Source organism: Fundulus heteroclitus, unplaced genomic scaffold (assembly GCF_011125445.2).
Source record: "Fundulus heteroclitus isolate FHET01 unplaced genomic scaffold, MU-UCD_Fhet_4.1 scaffold_76, whole genome shotgun sequence".
Classification (NCBI taxonomy): Eukaryota; Metazoa; Chordata; class Actinopteri; order Cyprinodontiformes; family Fundulidae; genus Fundulus; species Fundulus heteroclitus.
The window spans coordinates 141,971-158,232 of NW_023397208.1; the positions used below are offsets into that span (position 1 = coordinate 141,971).

Below are 16,262 nucleotides of genomic sequence, written 5' to 3' on the forward strand. Positions count from 1 at the left end.
GCAGATTTTCACTTTCTAACCACATTGTGCGATTCTGATAATTGCACTGTGTGCATCAGAGGTTTTTTCCTACGAAGCCGATAACAAACACACAATTATCTGTGGTTTGTCTGACAGGAAAGCAAATAAACGTCATCCGGCTTCTGAGTGGCAGAAAGCTGACTGGGTAGCCCGACCGCTACATCAGCATGAGGAATATTACAGATTGATTGATTTTTTCTTTTCTTTTCATCTCTTTAATTTCAGCACCCATACTAAAATGGTGAAATTGCAATGCCAAAGATCAGCAGAAAAGTTTCAATGACCGTGTTCAAAATTTACAGTGAAGTACTATTACTGTATAAGTAATAGAGACCAATCTTTGGATAAGACCATAAGGATAAGGTACAAAATGTTATCCGAGTGAGACCGACATTTCTTTCCATTGGTGCTGCTCCAATCTTTTTGTTTATACAAGCAACCGTACTTCTGTTTTCTCCTTGTTATTGTTTTAGCATAGATTTTTTTTTTCTTTCAGAACTTATCACAGTACCTTTAGCCATGTTAAAACGATCTGATATGTTGACTAAAGGGACTTTCTTTGCAGCGTCATGCCAGATGGTGTGCTGCCCCGCGACATTTTGTTGAATGACTTTCAAAAATATTTTGGCAGGTTAATTTAACCATCTGTTTATCGCTACCTCTGCAGCCGCCTGGTAAACTCCCAATCCTGCCGATGTCAGCTGCAAGAGGGGAGGTAAATGTCAAGAAAACATCCAATGTCATTCGTCGTTCCTTCTGATGAAGAAATATGTCCTGGTTTTTCAGAGGGAGCCTTAGCCATGTCTATTGGTTGGTCAATGTCATTCTAAAATAAGATGGACTGAATGAACATTGGCAAGAAGCTCTTACACATAATTTTGGTACTCTTGTGGTTCAGCTTTTCAGATAAATAGTCAATGTTTCAGGCAAGGAAGCTTCGTTTTGACGCCGCAGGGATATCGTGTGGACTGGACTCAATTTAATGCGTGTTGTAAAAGACTAAATTGCGACAAGTCCTGATAGCAGCACTTCTAAATTTCTTTATCATCCTTTAACCTCCTAGATGTAAAACGCGAAGCATGGCTTTAACAATTTGGATTAATAACTTGGTGACCACTGATGGACAGTATGTACGTGCATAGGCCAAAAATAAATTAAACCACAAAATGTTTCCACCACACCACTCCAATGAACTAAACAAAATTTCTTGAGATGACAGAGAGAGTGCTGGAGGGACGACAGCGCTTGTCTTAGCATAGAATAAAGCAGCGCTGCTCCTTCCCCATCTGCTGCTGCACACTGCAGGCCATGTGGCTCAAAGTAGAAGGCTACTATAGTGTTCCTTTGCTTATAAGAAAGACAAATTTGTTTGGAAATATTTCTAGCTCCAGAAAATTAAAAAGATGGTCGTAGCTTAAAACTATAGTTTGCAATCTGCAATCAGCAATCTTGCCTATCAGCAGGCCATACCTGGGCTGATAGGCTGATTAATTAATCAGTTAATATCAAACTCTTATAGCCGTGTTATTCTTTACAGGCCATAGCAAACATATTTGTTACAACACTATGCGGGAAGCACTACTAATAACTTATAGCAGCGTTTTTTTTCCTCTATTTTGCCTGCTAACGTTTTAAAATGTAAATGACAAGAAACTATTGTTTACTGTAACTGTGATAAACAATATTTATGTAACTATTTATTGTATAATAAATATCTGGGATTTATTCTGAGAAGTGACCAGCAGAATTTTTGTCTTTAAGCAATTGTGTTTCTGGATTTATCTTTTTCATCCGTTTTTTTTTTCCAGCTTTTTAAAGGTGTCTTTAATAATGTAAAATAAATATGTTCCATTGTTTTAGCAGCAGCAGAATTGCCGTATAAGCTATTAGTTCTTGTTCCACAAATTTACATTTTTATGTGTATATACCATAAAACCATGTCTTTTTTTCCTCAGTCTTGTTATATATAGCAGACGTCGATCTGAAAGAGTACAACACGACTGTCTCACTGGTTCTGGAATAAATGTCTTAGCTTTGCAGTTAAAGTCAGTGCGCTTTATTCTGCTCTCTGGCTTTATCCTTCCAGCAGTGTAGTGCTGATTTAAAAAAGAGAAAAGACAAGTGCAAGGAGAAGGAAAGGATCAGAAGAAAAACATTTAAGAGCGAGTCACAGACAGAAAGAAAAAGACAGACAGATTTGACTTTAGGAAGAATATAAGAAATGCTTTTTTTTTTTTTTTCTTAAAACTGCTTTTGTCCTGACTTCAAAGGGCCCTGTAGTTTGCACTTAAAACACATCTAAATGAGGTTATGTGAAGGCTGAGAGCCAGCACTGTACTGTGTGTGTGCCACCGGCTGCGGTTCTCATAGGACTTGAGCAGAGCACATTGGCACGTTTCCCAATTTCAGTTCATAGAGCAAATATATAAGCAATCGAAATGAAAATGTCTGAAGATTTTCATTAGTTTGAGACCTGTTACTGTGGAGAATGAAATGTTCAGGCGCAGGAAGAAAGAGCGGGATATGCTGCGTTGATGCGAGTACATGCCTGCTGGATCTTCAGATTTGTTTTAATGAATGACAGAAGCAAGAGGGAAGAAGCCACTTCATCGCTGTTAAAATCTCCACATGAATGACATCGTCTACATAAGCACCTCCTGTGTTTGCGTCTGATCTGCCATTTTATTACATTGATTGGTTCTCTCTGAGGACGTTGTGGAAGTATTTTCAGTTCGTACTTTCTTGAACGTGTCACCCGCTTTTCGACTCAGAGCGGGGATGTCAGACGTTTGTTCCGCTGCAGCAGACAAGAGCCTTCCCCGTTGTGCCTGGAGGGTGCCAAGGAAACAGAGGCGCACAATTAAACGACGCTTTGGAGATGGATGGAGGAAGGTGGTGGGAGAAACCGTGTGTGCAAACGGCCATCTGTGGGCTTGAAAGTTGGTGTTAAGATGCGGGAAGACAGGAGGGGGGGGGGGAGAGGGTGAGTGGAAAACGAGGAGGCATGTGTCCAAGAAGAGGAAAGGTGAAACAAACGAGGAAGAGAGGGAAACCTTCAAAGACAGCAGAAGCAGAGAGGTGAGAAGACGTAATGCGATGGAGGAAGGAGGGGGAAGCAGAAACCCTCCTAGAATCATAATAAAGCGGCTGGGCAGTAGAGAACAGCAAAAAAAAAAAAAAAAAATGATGGGCAGATGAGTAAAGCGGCTTTGCTTTCTTTGTCATCCCACTCTCCATCCTTGTTCTATCAGTCAGAGAGGCACACTCCATCCACCATACCTCAGCACGCTCCATCTGTCACTGCACATACAAGTGTGTGCCCGAGATCTGATCCGTCGAGCACGCTGTAAGGAAAAGTGTGAGCAGAGTGAGCTGAGGAGCCGCTCACATCATCGCTCTCTGTCTTCAGGTGTTTCCAGTGACTGAGCACCAAGGACACTGCAGATTCATGACAGAGATAAGGTGCTGTGTGCGTATGTGTGCAGTTTAAGCAGGTGGCTGCATACCTACCCAGCTGACTGTGCGTGAAAGCAAGAATGCGTACACTTATGTATAGAACAAAGATTCCTGCAGCCTTTATCTCCACGCTGGTGTGTTTCGTTGAGTGTGTCGACTGCTGATAGCCATTATCAGCTGTGGCCATGCTGCTGTGTGTTGCTCAGCCTCTGTTATTTCTCTCATTCCTCTCTCAGTCCCTCCTTACAGACCCTTACCAGATTTTCTCATTTTTGGTCTTCATTTCTTCTGACCCCTGATCTCTTTTTTCTTTTTCCTCTGTCTGAGAAAGTAAACGCTCAAACTGATTAGCAAAGTCAAGTTAACCTACCTTTCCGTGTCATGTTTTTTTACCCGAGTCTTTTTTTAATCTGTGCCGAACCATATCACAGAAAGGTGAAAATGAATCTAGATTTATATGCAAGTTCCATAACAATTAGACTGTAATGGAACTGTGTCGCTGCGATTTCACCAAGATGAATTTTATAATAAGCTCATTATTTCTGCTGTGACTTTTTAACAATCAAGATTCTCTTGCTGATGATGTGAGTAAGTAGCATAGCAGTGTGGGCTTCCTTGGTTTTCTGCTTACAACTGGTGTGCTTTTACAGCTAAAATATAGGCAATGATGTGACAGTTGAAATGATGAAGAGATGGTGAAGGTGAAGACACATATCAAAATACTTTAAAAAATCTCTTATGGGAAATATTGGTGCACAAAAAAGCCTTTTACATGTTTTATCCACAACTTAAGTCCAAGCAATCAGTGAAAGAAAAATCTTTAGTACATACATTTGTATTGTTCTTCCTTTTTCAATTTATTTGCTGGTACTGTTTTTAACTCTACATTTTAAAAAAAGCCACCTTTCTACTTTGGCTAATTGTCAATGACAGTGCCTCACAAAGGTTCTCATACCTTTAGATCTGCTTGTTACATTACAACCATTAACGTGGACTGTGGCTTCCCTCTTACATTCTCTGTGTATGTAATAGATCAGCACAAAGTTTATTGGACCATGTTGTGCTGAAAGTGTGAGATTTAAGTTTATATCCATCTTTTGATGAAAAAGAAAATTATCAGCTTACAGAGGTCTTTTTTGGAAGTCACTATAAATGTGAAACTGAGAAATTGATGCGCCAGGCTAGTGCAACCCTGTGCCGTCGGATGAACCTACACATGATGTGCTGTTGCACAGATGTTCTATTGGTTTTAAGTCAGGGTAGCATGGAGGTAAGTCAATAGTATCAATTCCTTCATTCTCCATGAACTGCCTGCATACTCTTGCCACATGATGTCCGGCAAAATTATGCACCAGGAGGAACAAAGGACCCACTGCACCAGCAAGAGTGGTTCTAAGGATCTAAGGATTTCATCCTGATACCTGCAGTTAGGGTGCCATCATTTATTGGTACAGGTCTGTGCATACCCACATTGATATGCCTCCACAGACCAACACCGACCCACTACTAAACCAGTCATGAACATCAATAATGTTGCAGGCAGCATAACACTCTCCGCAGCTTCTCCAGGCACTTTCACATCTGTCATTAACCTGTTCTCATCCATGAAAAGAACGGGGCTCTAATGCATACCCTGCCAATTCTGGTGTTCTCTGGTAAATGCCAGGTACCAGGCAGTGTGCACTTGATCAACTAAAGGTCCCCAGGCCACCCTCTTGAAGCCTGTTTCTAAGGGTTTGATCAGAGGCATTCATGCCAGCTGCCCACTGGAGGTCAATTTGTAGGGCTCTGGCAGTACTCATCCTGTTCCCCCTTACACAAAGGAGTAGATACCGGACCTGCTGATTGGTCAATGACCCCTGACCCTGTCCAGCTCTCCCAGAGTCACGACCTGGCTGGAATCTCCTCCATGCTCTTGAGACTGTGCTTTGAGACACAGCAAACCTTCTGGCCTTAGCAGATATTGATGTTCCATCCTGGTGGAGTTGGACTGTCTGTGTAACATCTATTGGGTCCAAACATTGCCCAATCCTATCAGGAAGTAAGTATCAGAATCTGCTTTATTTGCAGATAGGTAATAAATCAGGTATCTGTACACATACTAGGACTTTGACTCTGGATTGTACAATGCTCACTATGTGCTTCCTTATACAATAACACAATAATGCAGTAATAAAAATCAAACACAGTATGCAGTATAGAAAACACTTATGAACGCACTATAAACAAAATGGATAGATTGATAGTCCAATGAGCAGAGTGCAAAGAATGCAAGAGTATTTATTATTACCATTATTGTTATTACTGTGTACATGTCAGAGGGAGAAGTGATGTACAGGTGCACATACACATACAAACATACATGTCCACAATGTGACGAGTGCTGATAATGATGTGGTTTTATGTACATGAGGTAAGTGGATTTGGTGTATAGTATATACAAAATGACAATATGAACAGCACTGCAATAGAGAATAGTGGATAAATAACTGATAAGTGGTAGCCAGTAAACAGGTGGCTGAATAGAGGCAGAGTTACTGGGTTATTGCACATGATTATTTATTTTAACACAGTGTCAGAGTCAGCTGTTTTTTTTTGGAGTGATGGCTTATGGGATGAAACTGTTCCTGATTCTGTTGGTTTTGGCGCACAGTGCTCTTTAGCGCCTATCAGAGGGGATAACTTGGAACATGTTGTGAACGGGATAAGATGAATCTGGAGTGATTCTTCTTGCCTGATTCTTGACTTTGGAAATTTGCGCGTCCTGCAAGAAGGGCAGGTGGGCTCTGATGATCTTTTCTGCAGTCCTGACTGTCCTTTGCAGTCAGTGTAAGTAAAAGTTAATTTATTAAGCACGTTTTCACAGAGAGGCATGACAAATGCTTTACAAGAAGGGTAAACCCAACAAAATAAACCGCAATAAACAACTAGTATATCAACAGTTACAGCCTCACTGGTGATAGCACAAATCTCATTTTACCCTGTAGCTCATTGCTAAGTGTAACAGTTAGCTATGTTTACTAGCTTCTATGTTCACAGCAGGCTCTGTTGTGGGGTGGAGCTGTGGAGTGGACTGTGGACTTCTAATATTTGGTTGGTCAAATTTTCAGGCACGGTCCACAGTTCAAGTCCACAGTTTTCTCACAACTCCCTACCGCGGCTTCAATTCAAAACTTTTGTAAAACATTTTAAACACCAGACCAGAACATTCAATTTTCTGGTTCAATTTTTCCTTCACTGCATGGCCTAGTCTATAACGCTGACATGTGACATCAGCATTATAGACATTATTTGTCACGGAGTTTGATGCGTGGGACCCTAAAACTCAGTTTTGCCATACACACGCAAACATCCAAACACCGTTTTCAGATATCTCCACTTTGGCTGGACTTTTCAGAAATAATTGTCTTTACTGCTGTAAAACAGAGTCTTTGTGTGGATGAAAGGCCAAAACGCATAAAAATATATTCGTTTCCCAGATGGCTATGTGTGGACTAAGCCGTAGACATGAACCTACTGAGCAGGAGTGGTGGAAGCATCTGCTGCAAGAAAATGGTAGTGACGGTCAGATTTAAAACGTTTCCTGGAAGGTATCAGCTGGAGCCTTGGGGTCAGGAGCGGAGGCACTCAAGAATAGGAGTAAAGGTAGCCAGCCAATGGCACCGTCTGTAGCAAACAGAGAGGGAAGTAACAGTAGGCGCCAAACCAGACAGCGCTGAATGAAGTTAAAGCTGCAGCTGAGGTGGAGATGACTGTTGGACGATCTCTGGCCATGCTTCCTGGTAGCTCCCCCTATCTTCCTTTAACAGCTCCTCTAGGCCCTGAGGAGGAAAAAGGGGAATTCATACACACAGCTGATGGATTCAATTTGCTGCTGAACATGAAAGCTCCCAGGGATTGCCAGGCTGGGTCACCGTCTGACTCTCACTATGTTTCTGAAATTTTCTTCATAAGAGGATGAATCTACTCGGTCCAAATCCAGTTAGCAAAATTACCTAAATGCAGACTTAACCAGAGGTGAAGCGTAAAGACAAAACTTACACCTTGGAATGAGAAGAATAGCACACGGAGAATGGACAGGGAAACAGTCATAGGCTACAATAGGGAGCTGCAAGTTTAGCAACAAAATAAAACAGAAGTCAAGTGTTTAAATACTAAGGTGGTAAGCAAGATGACAAAGAAACTAGATGAGCAAATTGGAGGAAATTAGGTGCAGCTGAGGAAGAAATAATAATGAACACTGCGTATGGTGAGAACACAAACACAAAGCAGAACCTAACACCCAGGGATCATAGCAGTTTCAGGCATAATGTGCCGGTAAGCAATATAATCAGTGGGATATGTTCATCCAATACTGTTCCAGACCTTCAGCCATACCATGAAATCAGATTTGGATTTTTTGACCATAAAGTTTGAGAACCTCAAGCTCCACAGGAACCTATGAGTGTTGCAGCAGAGAGGATGCAACTCTCAAACAAGTTCAAGCACAGCTCTCCACGAACCACTTTCCCTTGTAACAGGATGTTTCCAGGCAGCTGAGTGTCGGTGAAGGACCACTTACAGAGATGTGCACAGCACCTGCACAGCTTTAGGGTCTTTTGTTACATATAAGTAATAGCTCTGTTTATCATAATGGGGTCACTTCCATGGCAAGCATCTTTCGACCCAGTCTATAAGGCTGTGAAAGCACTTATGAGGAAACATTGTTAAAATATATTATTTTTGTTTGTACAATGCAGTCCTTTTATGCATAATTATTTACAAGTTATTAATATTTTCCTAGGGATGGCATGAGGGCGTTAAGGGCCTCCTGACATGGCACACCAGTTTGTCTAATTAGTGCATTTCTCATTAGCCGTTAACTTAATTCAAGACATGGACATGTATCTGATGTGGGATGATATAGTATTTTTTTTCATTATAAATATGCACAATTTAAACGATCCACTATACTATAACTATAACATTTACTACATTATAACATGACTCAGGGTGGCAGCTGCGGTATATTTTTTACTACACTACTTCTGGAGCCGGCATCTAACCCTTAGTTTTCTGTGTTATGTCACCTTTTCCTCCCCGCTGCCCTTACTGCCCTTACGTCTTGCATGTTTCTTTTCTCAGTGGAGCTTTTGAACCCTGCGGAAGTACATTCTGAACCTGCAGGCTGTCAAGCTTGCTGCTGGCTAATGAGCAAGGCAACCTGTGTATGTCAGTCTTCCTACTTTCTGCTATCTTTCTTTCAATCTTAGTCTTCCATTACATGTTTTCTTGATATTCCCTACCCTGTTCTGTCCCATCGGTTCACACACTTACCACCTGTGCAAGTAAAGCTGTGAAAACTTGTCACTTCAAAGGGCTGACGAACCTTCTGTCATAAGATTTTTTTTTTTCAAAGCTACCTGTAGTTCTTGCTTGAAGACAAATAATTTACATGAAATTTCTTTAGATGCAAACGGTTCATCCCTACATAAAAGTGCCAGTGAAAATGTCACTGTATCAATTTTACATATCGGCAAAAGTTTACATATAATCCAGAAGTATTTGAATTTTCTTAAAGACTCACTTCGTCATCTAATCTGGTGATTAAACTTTCCTCCAAAATGCATCGAGTTGTCCATGGGGCTAGCTGCAAATTTTAGTCAAGATTGAATGTATTAATTGTGGAGCGGGGTGTCTTGTGTGGTCAACACCGTCACAGTGCATGGTGATGTAACTTTCCTAACATTGTACCATGAGTGACACAGGTTTTAAAATATTTTTTAGTTTCTGTTTGAGTCTTAGTAGTTCCTGTTTTTTTTCTCCTAAATATCCCATGATTGCCTTTTAGGCATCAAAATCATTTCTGGAACTGGTCACGCAGAATAGCAATATGCTTCTACAACTCCACCTTATTAAAAATGTAGGAAATGTGCTTAAAAGCCTTTTTACTGCCAGAAAACAAAACAGTTTAAACCAGCTCAACAAATTCTGATGATAAGAGTACTAAAATATCTAAGTGAGAGTTATGCTAGGACTCGTGATGGCTGCATAACGTATGTGGTTTCTCTGCAATTTGTTGAGGGATTAGTTGGAGTTTGTTTATGTAATTGAGCCTGTAAATTTGTATAAATTTGAGCCTTTGTGGATTAGAGATCCACACGTGTCCACCCCTTTTCATCATTTTGCAATTGATTTAGGTTGCTTTTGTATAATTGTTTGCTCCTGGAAATAGAATAGTTCGACATTTTTAAATATAAAAATTGATGTGACAATTCATGCCCACCATGAGAGTATGCAAACTTCTGACTCTAACTGTACATGCACACAGTGTCTGAAGAGAAGGAACGTTCTGTCTCAAATCAGGTCAGGGAAAATGGTCTTGCCACTTATGTGTTTCATTTTAGGAGGAAGCTTGTTGCAAATGGTGCATACCACTGCAGACACAAACAGACATGGAAAACAGCGCCCGAGGCCAGTGCAGGTTAAGCATGTTCATTAATTTCTGTTGTTTCTCTCCCCGCTGGCCCTGCTTGCTTCCTGAATGTGCCGTGGTTCTTAATAGGCTTTGGAACCACGCTCACTGTTTTTTTTTTTCCACATAGAAAGGACCCAAGAGCTGAACGGGGGACAGAGAGCATGACATGAGGGAGAGTGATGAATAAAGAGATGAATTTCATGAGAAGATAAAGGACATCTGTCCAAGAAAATTAAAAGTCATCTCTGAGAAAAAAGGTTCAAACAGCTAGTTTAAAAAATTACTTTGATAAACCAACTGCAATGTCTACCATTGTTCAGTTAAAATAAATCAAATTTGAGGACATTGAGTAGATGTTAACAGCATTTATCAAAAACTGAAGACTGATACTGGTAATGATGCAAAGAATATGACAGCGGTCACTCATTCAAGCTGTTTGTAACCCATGAAGACTGCTTTACCTTTTAGAAGTCATCTTTATAGGTTAACAGATGACGTTTAACCAGATCAAAGCTGTGTCGGCTCTACAGGACTACAGGTCACAAAAAGAACTCTATCAGCAAGATATTTCCTGAAGCTCCACGGTTGCACCAAGACCCCATGTGGAGCTTCATCTCTCTAAAGAGACTTCAAAGGCAGGCCCAGTTTAGGTGTTAACCTTTGACTCAAAGGCTTTTTTTCTAGGCAAACAGGGACAGACTTATTGATGCTACACACACTGTCGCAACCCAAATAACTTTTACATCACATCAGTTGAAGCCAAGATTCACATATTTCCATCCTCTGCAGGAATCTAAAATTGCTGAGCTGAAAAGTTTTTGTTTGGTAGATTTTGCCTCTGGATATCTTTTATGAAGGTATATATTATGCTTTTAATATTTGGGAAAATATTGAAAGAAATTTGCTATCCCTGCATCTATTTGTGTTGTTCATTTCATCCAGGCAGAAAATCGTACATATGGAAATAAGATAATTAATATTCTTTGCTGACAGAGTTCTCACACTGTGTATGCATCTGCAGATAAGGAAGTATGGTCAGGTGCAATTTTCCACCCACCTCACAGAGTTGATCAGATAACTGTGTTGTGGCTAGAAATAGAGTCAAGCCCCCGTTGGCTCTCGTCTCCTCAGATAATGCTAAGGGAACTCATGGTTGACTCTGGTTAATTTTCCACCTCATGCGCTGGCTCTCATAGAGATGGTGGCTAAGATAATGCTGACCGATTTTAGAAAGAGTTACCAAAGGAAAGTATCGACAGCAATGTGGGCAGCTGCAATTTCTGTATTTGTTTCACTTGTTTATTTGTTTGAATTAAATGCAGACACATTTGGAATTAAGCAAGGACTTGATAGGTCAATGGATACATAAAGAGAGAGATTAACTGTTTCTGGTTCAACCAATCAGGGACAGGTTGTTGTTGTGGCACACGGTGAAGAATAGGGTTATTAGATGTCCCCTTTTTGGGTGACCTGTCTCCAGAAAAAGCTGTCCCGGAAATGTCCCCGATTTCAGTTTATCATGATGGAGTAAAAAAGTTTAGCGCAACAAGAGGTATTTACCCGGTCCTACCGCTGTCCCGACATAGTATAAGAGCTGAGCCAAACGCACCTTCCCCGCCCCATTGCGGTTGGGCATTAGGCAAGTAATCTCTGTGCTCCATGTCCTGTTCGCACTGTTCAAGACCATTATGATTTCTGTCTTAATGAAAAACTTACCAATGCTCAGCAGTTAGAGGTGGCCAATCATATAAAGATCTGGGTTGAGAAATGGTTTAGACTTTTCCCTCATTGTGACCAGAAAATAAAACTAGTGGCAATTTAGACTCACCGCTATAGCGCTTTGGCAGAGATATTCACTGTTGGATCCCAGTGGTCAACAGATCTGGCAACCATGCCTCATTTGCCACAGCTTCAGTATTCTCCACCACCTGTCATTGAGATGTCTCAAAGCTGATGAGGTGTGTGTGTGTGTGGGGGGGGGGGGGGGTCTCTTGCCTCCCGTTCTGTAGGGAATGATTAACACCTTCACTCCGGCCCCATCATCTCTGAGCTTGTCTCAGGCCTCTGGAATCCAAGCTAGCTACTCATCACAGGTTGCTCTTCAGCTTTCCTGAATCCACACGTCTTCAGTGCTTTCCCCCTGCTTCTTTAGCACCTTCCAGCAGTCTGCAGAAAGTCTGCAGAGCGTGACTCGTACAACTACCTCTGTGCACCTTTCAGCACCTGAGCCTCCTCCTTGTCTCCTCAGAGCATCAGATCCCTAACCTAACCTCAACTTGCGTCTGAGCACCAGAACCCCAACTTTCACCTCTGAGCTCTAGAGGCTGCTCATTGTCACCTCTGAAAACTGGCCAAAACTTTAGCACTCCCAGACCTTTCCTCAGGCCTCCTAATCTTCAGCCTCTCCTCAGCACCTCCGAACACAGGCTTTTTTTTCAGCATCCCCAGCACCTTCAACAGCAGTAGCAGCAACTACTGTTCTAGATTCTGGAGGCCGTTGTTTTCCTTTGTGCTTACGTTTTGGCCCTTCTCTTGTTATTTATTCATGTTCTAAAGGGTTGCCATATACAGAAAATTTTTCTGTGTTCATCAATGTTACTAAAATGTTTCCACATTAGTTAATTTCTTTAGGCTTATTTTGAATATACCAATTTTAGTCCTTTCCCTTGCTTAGAAGTCATTTTGTCTTCTTATTCCAAATTCATAACAAAACGGAAAAAAAGACAAAAAAAGTTAGCGTTTTGATATGGCCATCGCATGTCCCAATCTCTGTCCCATAGAAATTTTTTTGGCAGAGCTTAAAAGGTGTGTAACCTGATTCAGTTCAGTCAGGAAGAACTGACCAAAATATTTACACTGGCTTAGGAAACTTTTAGATTTATACCCAAAACGCTTGAACCAAGCAGTACTGTTACAGGTGCCATGGCATCACTGTATAAACCCTTTCATGTAGTTGATGTTGCTACATATGTAAATTCTCCAAGAATTTCATGAAAAAATTACGTCAGCTTGTTGTTTGGTCAGGCCAAATGTCCCTCCTCAGTAAAATGATTGGATACGTTAATGATATGGATCTACTATCATATTTGGAAAACCGGTTCAAACCCCTCCAACCCCATCCACATTTGTTGTCAAGGCCATTTAAAAGATACTTCCACTAAATACTAAGAAAAGTATGTACATTTATGACTTTGAAGAAAATCCAAAAACTTTTTTTTAACTCACCATTCTGGCATTTAACAAGTGGAGACAATATTGATATACTACCGACATAAAACAAGAAAGGTTTAGTGTAATTTATAATTAGACAGTGAGGGACAGAAAGGTTGTCTTTTTAGTGTAGTGCATGTAAATATGTGGTACAGTTCAACTGTATGTAGGGTCAAATGTTTATTTTTTTAAGATGAACTCTGTCCTGTGTCCTAAACGTGCTACATAGATTGACAAAGAAACTGCCTTTTTCAAAAAAAATGATCAATAAAGAAACAGGTAATTTAACTCTAACTGCTGAGGTGGAAGTTTGTTTTAAGAAACTGTGAAACATGAAAAACAAGGCTTTAGAGGGCTCAGGTTGGGACCAGGAATAACCTTTTAGAATTTGATCTTAGGGTTTATATTTAAAGCTGAGTTCATTATAGCTTGGCCAGTAAACTCGCACAGCTGAGTCCTCCCAAGCCAGTATAAGATGATACATCAAAGCATCATGCAGCAGGCGGACATTGCTCACGTTTAAAATGTGTTGCGTCTAGTTCCCTTTTTTCTTCTACACAAATTTGATTTTAGTGGTCTGGTGCAGATTTTGATGGTATTCCTTATGAAAATTGTTCTGTTTGTTTTTTGTAGATGTATTCCTCTGTATTTATTTATAAAACCTTATTGCAAGTCTGTCTATCAGTGCTTGGGAGGCCTTTAAAGAAATTGAAAATCGTATTCTTTTGTTCTTTTTTGTGACACGTTTGCTGAGCAGAGTCAGTTGTCACTGAATTACTGCCATGTCATAAGATATTGAAGCTACTTTCACGCACGCACGCACGCACGCATGCACACTCTTATAAACACACACTCTCATAAACACACACACATATACCCGCACAGGTGAATTTCAGAGGGTTCCTGAAATGTTTTCAATTAATGAGATCTTAGTATCTTTAAGGAATATATCATGTCCTTCTACTCTGAAACAGCTTTGAAACCATAAAAAAAAAACAGTTGTATAGTCGTAAAACCAATCCATCTGCTTTCTTCTACTTTTCAGGACACAGACCTGCTGGATATTGCATACATAAAAGATGCCAGAAATGGAAAGTGCACTAAAACACCAAAGGTAAGACAACAGTTCACACATTTGTGTCATCTGCCATGTATATGGAGTTTTATCTTGCACTAGACTACGATATAAAGCCACCTAAAAACATATTGACATCCTAAAAAAGATGTATAAAGAGACTTAAAAATAGATCCATGCTTCAATGTTGTACCATAATCACACAATCAATATTTTTGAAAATCCAGCTGTAGATTAGATGTATTCAGATGCTCAGATGTGTGTGTGTGTGTGTGTGTGTGTGTGTGTGTGTGTGTGTGTGTGTGTGTGTGTGTGTGTGTGTGTGTCTGACAGCTACCTGAGATTAATTTAACTGAAAATGTTTTATAATTTATACTTTTTCTTTTTGAGGCATTGAGAACGTTTGAATTTGTATGCTATGGCTTCCCTGAGGAGACAATCGGGCTAACTTATCTTACCCTTCAAAATTAGAAAGACAAGAGAACATGCCATTGTATTAGGCATGTGTGAGTTTATCTTCATGAGTGAGTAAATGGTTATAGGTTATATGGTTATATGGTGTTAGGTACTCACTTAAGCATACCCATGTCTGTAATTAGAGCATTAATTAAAAACTTTAAAGCAGCTGAAACTTTTAACAACTAGGCTAGATAAGCAACTCACTCCATCCTGCCAGTGAGTAGGAGGTTAAGGGACATGATAAAATCTTCAAAGCTCACCATTAGAAACTGCAGCAAGAAATGGCATCTTCAAATCACATTGTCGCCATAACAACCATTTATTTTAAGACTTTTGAACACATCTTTCCAAAGGGTGCAAATGATGCAGTAAAGGGGATGGTGGTGTGGATTAAAACTTTTTTTTCTAATGTCTCTAGGAACACACCACATTGTTATCGGGGTGCTCTGACGTTTTTTTTTTTCCTTTTGATGATGTGAATGTTGGTTATTCTTGCACAGAGAATGAATTTCGTGTGTGGGTGTCAGCCTGACCATGAATCACACACTGTCTACTTTCCAAGATGAGACTGAAATAAGTTCAAGTGGATGTAATGACTGAGATTTAACAAGGGCCTCCAGGTGTTTTTGCAGGAGAGGGCACTACTCTGCTGGTGGTGTAATTGAAATAAAATCGACGTGTTCTTGTGTACAATTTCAAAAAAATAAAAGAAATAGTAAATAAATATAAAAACTTCGACAATAATAACAGTACCATTTACAGGATTTCTATCCTCGCCTCCTCTCAAACACCTCAACACCCCCAACCCCAACAAGTTACAAAAACCTTTTGGACGTTGTTATTCTTAGGCTGAGCCTGGATGGCAGCAACAGTTTTATCAGGTTGACTCTGCGTGACAGCTGAGGTGGGTGTTGAGCAGTAAGCTCTTTGTGTATGGGGAGTTTGAGGGAATGAGAAGATTCATGCATTTCTAAACAGCTTACAGAGAGATATTGCCAAGGGAGAAGAAGGCATGACCATGTGACATGTGTCATTGCCAAAGAATTGGAAATCCATTACTGGCAGATGGAGTTGCAGAGATGTTGTGCACCCTGGGCATTGTAATGGGAGCACCGATGAGACATATAACGTCTGAGGAGCTGATGAGATGAAGTGAATGGAGAAGAAAAGGGAGACCACTGAGGAGATTGTTGAAGATGAAGGCAATTTGAAAGATTCAAGGCAAAGGGTGCAAGAGTTTTCTTTGTCTGCCGGCTCAGCAGAAGGCCAAAAGGCAGGATTATAGGAATGAAGAACGACCCGATAGATGATGTGAAGTCAACATCTTATGTCAGTTAGAAGCATACAGCAGAGTTTTCATGTTTTGCAGGTTTTAAAAATAGCGTTAAAAAGAAGGCTCTGGGAGGATTACTGCGTAGACTCATATTCAGACCTTTCTCCACACTACCTTATTTAAAAGGGTGTATTTTAGAGCAGTGAAACACAATAAGGTATTAGAAGACACACAAATATCACAGTAATTTCAGATATTCTGAAGATATGCAGGCTGGACCTATTCCATTTTCTGTATTTTCTCCAAACTAC

The 16,262-nt window shown here is 40.4% G+C and overlaps 1 protein-coding gene across 4 annotated transcripts in view; it reads left to right on the forward strand.

Annotated features, from left to right (window-relative positions):
* LOC105929055 (1-phosphatidylinositol 4,5-bisphosphate phosphodiesterase beta-1) overlaps positions 1-16,262 on the forward strand; it is a 164,748-nt gene that overhangs the window by 29,773 nt on the left and 118,713 nt on the right. For all 4 annotated transcript variants that reach the window (XM_021318590.2, XM_036134178.1, XM_021318589.2 and 1 more), the window contains exon 3: positions 14,190-14,258. In XM_021318590.2, coding sequence (XP_021174265.2) covers positions 14,190-14,258 — 69 coding nt within the window. The remainder of the gene's footprint in view (positions 1-14,189; positions 14,259-16,262) is intronic.